Raw genomic sequence first — 7,681 nt, forward strand, 5'->3', positions numbered from 1 at the left:
ATATATATATATATAATATATAATTATATATATATATATATTATATATATATATATATATATATATATATAATATATTATATATATATATATATTATATATATATATATATATATATATATATATATATTATATATAATTATATATATATATATATATATATTATATATATATATATATATATATATATTAATTCATTTAGTTATTAAATGATCCGTTTATTTATTCATATTAATAGAATCTTTAAGCCATTGATCCTATAACACAAAAACGCCGAATTTCAGTAAATGATCCAATTGCATTCATGTCTGGAGCAACAATATTGATATATTTGTAGTATGTATTGTTGACAGGTCATCGTAATCTAAAATATGTACATGCGCTTCTTTTGCTGTTCAGTAATATCAAGTAATGTTCCTCAGGTATAATAAAAATCGAAAAAAGAGACACACAATTTCCTTTGGGATTTTTTGTACATATAACTCTGTCTTATGTGGAAGCAACTTCGCTTTGTTCTTCCACATTGACAGTTTTAGTAACTTTAGCACAGAGACGTGTCTTTAAAAGCATGTGTGTATATATATATGTACATGCAAGAAAATGCTTTTGTTTTGTGTTCTCATACAAACCGACGGCATCTCTTAATCTTTATATATATTTTTTTCTCTCTCTCTTTCTCACAATAGAAAATTACCGCTTTCCAAACATGTTTTCGTTGCAAACTCCACACACTGGTATCTTTTCGTTGCAAATCGTTAACACCTCATATCCTTTCGTTGTAGACTTCACCCACTAATATTTCTTCGTTGCAAAGGCCCAAACACTGATAACCTTTCGTTGCAAACACCATAAACCTTCTGTTACAGACGTCACCCACAAATATTGCTTCATTGTAAAAGCTTCAAACACTAATAATCTTTCGTTGCAAATATAATCCTTCGGTTGCAGACTTCACCCCCTAACATTTCCTCGTTGCAAAGCCCCAAACACTAACATCCTTTCGTTGCAATCACCACCGTCCTTCCGTCGCCAGCACCCAACCGCCACCTCATCCGAGAACTCGCCATCCTTACTCTCAAGAAACCCAAACATTAGAAGGAAGTCCACACGCAGGATTCCACTGCAGGTCAACACTCGCTCTCCTGTTCAATGGGAGACCGGGATTCACACGCAGGATTCCACTGCAGGTCAACACTCGCTCTCCTGTTCAATGGGAGACCGGGATTCACTCGCAGGATTCCACTGCAGGTCAACACTCGCTCTCCTGTTCAATGGGAGACCGGGATTCACTCGCAGTCTGGCCGTTCGAAGCAGCGTTCGGAATCGCCTCTGCGGGTGGACTCGCCTCGGTCACTTCCTCCGTCTCCTCTTTTAACTTCGCTTCTTGTTGTTCCTGTTGCTGAGGTTGTTGCTGTTGCTGTTGCTGTTGTGTTTGTTGTTGTTGTTGTTGTTGTTGTTGTTTGCATGAGCAGTCGTTGCTGCAGCTGTAATTGCTGTTGGGTTAGATGGATTAGACTTGTTATTATTTTAGAAGTGAATTAGAATTTTGATTTGAATTTAGAAATGGATTATTATGATGTGGGTCTTTAATTACTGAATCTATCTAATTTATTTTTATAGAAATGAATCATTATGATAAATGTCTTTAAATACTGAATCTATTTATATCCATTTATTTCTGTTTGATTATTTCGCTTCTAAATCTGCTGATGAGAGTCAGTTACGAGTTTAGAAAGAGTCAGGCGGGGTTCCCTGCGGCTCTATACCTTGGCGTTGGCGAGCGCCTGGTGCCTGTAGTGGGACGCCAGGAGCTCGAGCGAGGCCAGGTAGGCGGCGGTGGACGAGGCCGACGTCTGCTTCTCCGTCTGCTGCCTCTGCTCCTCCCGGCGGACGGGCGAGGGCGACCGCGACCCTCTAGAGGCGTGCGGGCGGCCCGTGGACGTGACGGAGGGGCGCGGGAGGGACAGGCTGTGCGTGCGGAGGGCGGGTCTGGGACGCGGGAGCACGGCGGTGCGGCCGTCCCACGTCGGCCCCTGCAGCGTCTTGCGGATCACGTCGACGACCCTGGGCGCCGTGGAGGGGGCGCCGCCCGCCGCGCCCGCGCCGTCGTGCGGCCGCGTCGCGTGCACCAGCACCGGGTTGATGGCCTCCGTGAGCAGCATGACGTTCTCCGTGAGGGCGGCGAGGCCGAACACGTCCTCGTAGAGCGGCAGCTGCGCCGTCCTGCGGTGCACGGGCACCAGCAGGCCGCCCTGGCTGCTGACGAGCGCCGCGGCGTCGGACATGTGGCGCAGGCGCAGCGGCTTGGGCGGGCGCGGCGGCGGGCGGTCGGCGGCGGTGCGCCCCGGCCGCTCGCCGCGTCGCCCTTGTTGATCTCATGACGGTGACGTTGGCGTCGCCGCAGCGCCGCTCGTCCTCGTCGCTGGGCGCGGCCGACGACGACGCGGGCGACGGCGGCCCCGAGTGCGGCGGCGACGGCTCCTTGCTGCTCACCTCGGGCGACGAGTAGCCCGACGACGACGACCCGTCCGTCGCCGCCGCCTCCTGGGGACTCCTCGCGCCGGCCGCCCTTGCCCCAGCGCTCGGCCGGCGCCGCGCGCGGCGGCTTGGCGACGGGCGGCGCCGCGGTGTCGGTGCGGTACCGCGGCGCGACGCTGAGGTTGGTCTGTGCGCAGGAGGCGCGGCGGCGCACCGGCCGGTACGCCTCGGTCTGGCATCCGGCCGTGCGGAAGGACGGCACGCGCAGCACGATCTTGTTGCGCTGCAGCTCCCCGCGCGGCAGCCGCTCGAGCAGCGCGCGCGAGTCCTCGAGCGCCTCGCGGTGCGCCACCTCGTACTTGCTGGGCTTCGAGGGCGGCCTCGGGCCCTTCTTGAGGATGCCCTTCGGCGCCTTCGCGTCCGCCGCCTTCACGCTCTCCGCGATGTTCTCGTCCGACTTGGTGGCACGCAGGAGCGGCGGCGCGCCGTGGTCCAGGATGTTCGTGAGAACCTCCTCCAGGCGCCGCAGGTTGGCCGCGCTGTCGCCCTCGGCGCGCTTGCGCTCAGGCTTGGCGGGGGCGGCGTGGCCCGCGGGGCCCGGGCGCGCGATCATCATGTTCTTGTCGGCGAGGCGCGGCGGCTTCTCCAGCAGCGACGACCGCGGCGGCTTCCGCACCTCCGGCCGCGGCGGCTTCGCGCTCTCGGGCTTCGGGGGCCTCCGGTCCTGCTGGCGCGTAAGCGACGCCTCCCGCGAGGACTCGCCGTCGGAGTGCAGCGGGAGGATGTTCCGCGGCTGCGGCGCCGGCCGCTTGCGGGTGTTCTTGATGTTCTCCTCGATGACCGGAAGCGGCAGCGCGCGCTCTAGCGCCGTGACCCGCTTGGCGATGCCCGGGTGCGCGTCGCGCAGCAGGCTCTCCGTGCGCACCGGCGGCTCCGGCGCGATCTCTGCGGCGCAGATGCGAGTGCTCTCGTAGGCCTGCGTCTCCTCGTCGCAACGCGCGGCGGTGGCGGCGTCGAGGCCCGGGTGCGGCGCCTCGTCGTACTCCTGCTGCGCCTGGTGGATCATGGGCGTCGTCTGCAGCCTGGGCTTGGGCTTGATAGGGGGCGGGGGCGCCGGGCCCTTGGGCTTGACGACGCGCACCACCGGCCTGCTGACGGGGCCGAAGGACGTGAGGACCTTCTTGCCGTCCAGCAGCCGCTCCTGCACGCTGGCAGTGCGGTGGATCTGCGCGGCGAGGCCCCCGCCGGGAGGGAACTCCTGGAACGTGGACACGAGGCTCTGCTCGGACATGCTGCGGTCGCGCGGGAAGGTGCCCACCTCGATCACGGGCGCCGCGTCCAGGTCGTCGAGCGAGCACGCGTGGAACTTGCGGCTGAGCGTGGCGGCGCCCGCGTCGTCGCCCAGGAGGAGGCGGCCGCTCACCGAGTTGGAGCGGTGGATGCGGCGGGCGTTGGGGCGCGCGTACTGCGACGACAGCGTGTTGAACGGCAGCTCGGGGCACACGACGGGGCTCGGCCGCGCCGGGTACACGTCGGGCATGCTGGCGTCGCGCCGCACCGCGAAGCTCTGCGCGCGCTGCGGCCGATGGTGCACGCGGGCGTAGCGCGGCGTGGCGAAAGAGGCGTGGCGGGCGGGCGGGCGGCGGCTGCCGTCGGGGAAGTCCGAGAGGAGGTCGAGCCCCATCGGGTAGAGGGCCGTCGGGTTCTTATCTTCCTCGGGATGGTAGACCCAGGCCGACGAGCCGGCCGGGTCGGGCAGCGCCAGCACGTCCTCGATGGCCGGCGACGCGTCAGGACCCCCTTCCTGCGGACACGACAGCGCTCGTTAGGATACGCGGGACACGGGGACAGAGGCTCTTTGGGGCAGCGGAAGGGGCACAGCTGATAGTGGCTGATAATAGTGCGTGCAAAATTACTAATGAATGTCATGGTCTACTTGAAATGGTTTGTGATAAATGGCTAATGTTTTGGTCTTTTTCGAAAACTAATTTATGTTGATGTATGTCTTCTGTGAGCATACCGTTATTGATGATGATGATGTCTTCTGTACAAGTGTTTTTGACAGTGATGGAGTTCCAAAAATAAACAAATAAATAAATGTAAATAATTGGAATATTACTGGTAGCAGAAGTAGAATTGGTAGTTGTACTACTAATAATAGTAATGATGATAATGACTGATGGTGATAATGATAAGAGGGAAAAATAATGATAATGATAACAATAATAATATCAATAACAACGGTAAAATAACAAAAAGAACAACAACAGTAATAACGAGAGAGAGAGAGAGAGAGAGAGAGAGAGAGAGAGAGAGAGAGAGAGAGAGAGAGAGAGAGAGAGAGAGAGAGAGAATGAGTATGTGTGTGTGTGTGTGTGTGTGTGTGTGTGTGTGTGTGTGGGGTGTGTGTGTGTGTGTGTGAGAGAGAGAGAGAGAGAGAGAGAGAGAGAGAGAGAGAGAGAGAGAGAGAGAGAGAGAGAGAAAGAAAGAGAGAAAAGAAAAAGAAAAAGAAAATAATGAATATACCCAAAGGAAATTAATCAATAAAACAAAATAAGAACTGCAAAAACAATAAGCTATTCTCAACTCGGAAAAAAATACAGAAAAACAAAAAACAATCCAGATTATCTCATTAAGCCAAAAAAGTGTTACTCACCCTCATAAATCATTGAAGAACTAGAAGGAGGTAACAGCTGATCCTTAAAATCATGCAGAAGTGTCATGCACAGGTGGGTAGGAAGAAGACTATGCGTAGGTGATCATTCAGTGTTGGTTAAGTACTTGTACCATTCATGCAGTGTGGAATCATGCTTTCAAGATTCAATTCTCAGTAGTTTTTTTCCTTTTTTTCTCTCTTTTTTGAGCGGTGGGTGGGAGGAAGAGGGGAGAGGGAAATCACCGTTGTTTGTATCGTCTTGAAGTAGCGCCCGGGATGCAGTGATGCTGTATTACATCTTTTCTCTAGGATGTAATCGCTGGTGTTCGTGCATTCCGTTTGACACCGCGGCTGTAAGGAGGTTTGTTTGGGTGTGCCCGTTCTTGTCTCATAGAAAACGGTCGTGGCTTAAGAGTCTGCCAGATGACGAAGATTAGTCACTCGTTCTTTGATGCTGCATTGACAACATGCCTTATGTGTCACTATGGGGAAAGGGTGTGTGGAGTGGAGAGAGGGTGTGTGGAGTGGAAGGGTGTGTGGAGTGGAGAGAGGGTGGGTGGGAGGGAGGGAGGGAAGGAGGGTGGGAGGGAGGGAAGGAGGGTGGGAGGAAGGGTAGGGAGGGAAGGAGGGAAAGGGGGTGAGTAGGAGGGTGGGTAGGAGGGTTGGAGGGAAGGAGGGAGGGAGGGGGAGAGGAGGGAGGTGGGGTGGAGAGTGGAGAGGAGGAGGAGAGAGAGAGAGAGAGAGAGAGGGAGAGAGAGGAGAGGGGAGAGAGAGGAGAGGGGGGAGAGAGGAGAGAGAGAGAGAAGAGAAGAGAGAGAGAGAGAGAGAGACAGAGACAGAGACAGAGACAGAGACAGAGACAGAGACAGAGAGAGACAGACAGACAGACATAAATCATTAGCAACGATGAAAAAGAAGGAAAAAAAATCGTGTAATAAACCAACCTAAACCTGACTTTTACCTCTCCGTCGCCACACCAACATGCTCATCCGACATCCAGTTAGTCAAACAGCTACACTTGAACCAGAAAAAAATGACTCATCATCCTAAAACATTATCCTAGAAGTCATGTCAAACTCTAGCGCCGAGGTAAGTATGGGCGCCACACTACAAAGCTCCATTAAGTATGAGGTCGGTCTTTTGCAACCGGCATTCATATCCTCTTTACTTAGAAAGACTGATAATTAGTGTGCATCATAATAATTATTTTCTTGTCTTCTACCAAACGTCTCAGCAGAGTTTATAATCTGCTTTGGAGGGGAAAATAAGGAAGGGAATCAGACTGTCATGCGAAAGGAGACAGATAAATACTTTCTCTTTGGTTTATTTGCTGTGTGAAAAAAAAAATGTACACAAATGTCACCGACAATTTGTGTAGGTATGGGATAACAATGTACAAGAGAGAGTACATGATAGTACATAAGATTGAGCGTTTGTGGCACTCTCCCGGCTGGCGGAGCGGGGTGCCAGCTGAGCCACAGGAAATGTTCTTCTCGAGAAATGAGCGTGAGTGTCCCAGCGAGAGTGACGCAAGGCGCGTCCGCTGACAGCACGTGGGCTGTCCACTGTCACTCGCGTGTTTTGCTTTTACACTGAGATTCTCGGTTTCCCGAGTTCGATGCCTACTGGCGCCGCGCCCCAGCCATGTCCGTGATCACGATGCTAAATAAATAGGGGCGGCGCCTGGGTGAGCAGAGGGAAGTTGGTAACTGTTAAGGGAAGGGACTACGACTACAAGGAAGCGAAGGGCGTCGCCTCAGTCCAGGTCCACCACGAAGCCTCCTCCGGCCTGCGGGGAGTACTGGACCACGGCGCACGACTCCCACCCACCCGCCGACGTCGCCCGCATGTGGCGGGACCCGCTGGAGGTCTTGGGCGTCGGGGGGTCCGGCGGCGGCGCGCTGGGGCGCACCACCTTCGGCCGCGGCGTCGTCTGCATGTGGCAGCTCTCGGGGATGGAGTAGATGGAGGTACTGCGGCTGGAGGAAGGCGCCCGGGAGTTCCTGCGGGAGTGCGCAAGCGGCTGCAGCTGCGCCTCGAAGCCCACCAGGTCGGGGCGCGCTGCGTCGCTGCAGGGGGCGGAGCGGGCGGGGTGGAAGGAGCTCTTGGACGCCTTGGAGAGCGTGGACGTGCGCGAGTGGACGTCGCTGCCGGGGTCGCGCGCCGCGAACTGCTGGCTCTGCTTCATCTCGTGCACCACCTCGGGGAGGATGAACTGCCACGCCGAGCGGTGGTTGCGCAGGAAGTACGGCACGCAGCTCTCGGGCGTCTCCGGCTGCGACGACGGGTTGTCGATGCCCGTCTGGCTGCCCCTGGAGCTGCTCCCGCCGCTGCCGCCGCTCAACAGACGCGTCCTACCACTAGTGCTACCGCCACCACCACCGTCAGCCTCACCGTGATCACCAACACCACCAGACATGCCATGCACTTGCACTCCGCCACCCACACTACTGCTTCTCCTCTGCGCCCTCGGCGCGGCCACCTCCCCGGCGCCCGCGGAGGAGGGGGACCGCAGCCGCGGGGGGGTGTGTACCTGGCGGTGATGCAG

General features: G+C 55.2%; 2 protein-coding genes across 3 annotated transcripts in view; both read right to left on the reverse strand.

Annotated features, from left to right (window-relative positions):
* Positions 1 to 200: 200 nt before the first annotated feature.
* LOC119590438 lies at positions 201 to 2,370 on the reverse strand. Of its 2 annotated transcripts, XM_037939108.1 has the most exons (3): positions 1,766 to 2,370; positions 1,264 to 1,492; positions 201 to 1,202 (listed from the first exon to the last, which is right to left on the reverse strand). In XM_037939108.1, the coding sequence occupies exons 1-2, from the start codon at positions 2,282 to 2,284 to the stop codon at positions 1,286 to 1,288; spliced, it is 726 nt and encodes a 241-aa protein (XP_037795036.1). In that variant the 5' UTR covers positions 2,285 to 2,370; the 3' UTR covers positions 201 to 1,202; positions 1,264 to 1,285. The 2 variants fall into 2 exon arrangements, with proteins under 2 accessions (XP_037795036.1, XP_037795031.1); XM_037939103.1 differs by having other exon boundaries at positions 201 to 1,492.
* A 5-nt stretch (positions 2,371 to 2,375) lies between these two features.
* Positions 2,376 to 7,681, reverse strand: part of LOC119590428 — an 11,013-nt gene continuing 5,707 nt past the window's right edge. Inside the window, 4 exon segments of the mRNA XM_037939096.1 lie at positions 2,376 to 2,548; positions 2,550 to 2,597; positions 2,599 to 4,281; positions 7,667 to 7,681. The exon segment at positions 7,667 to 7,681 is cut by the window's right edge and continues 140 nt beyond it. Coding sequence (XP_037795024.1) covers positions 2,489 to 2,548; positions 2,550 to 2,597; positions 2,599 to 4,281; positions 7,667 to 7,681 — 1,806 coding nt within the window. The 3' untranslated portion in view covers positions 2,376 to 2,488.

Source organism: Penaeus monodon, chromosome 3 (genome assembly GCF_015228065.2).
Source record: "Penaeus monodon isolate SGIC_2016 chromosome 3, NSTDA_Pmon_1, whole genome shotgun sequence".
Lineage (NCBI taxonomy): Eukaryota > Metazoa > Arthropoda > Malacostraca > Decapoda > Penaeidae > Penaeus > Penaeus monodon.

Excerpts from the sequence above, each read along its gene's own strand:
- LOC119590438 (XM_037939108.1), bottom strand. The coding sequence starts at position 2,284 with ATGTCCGACGCCGCGGCGCTCGTCAGCAGCCAGGGCGGCCTGCTGGTG. Across the intron at positions 1,493-1,765 it reads AGGCGCTCGCCAACGCCAAG|CAATTACAGCTGCAGCAACG; the intron begins GTATAGAGCCGC and ends CTAACCCAACAG.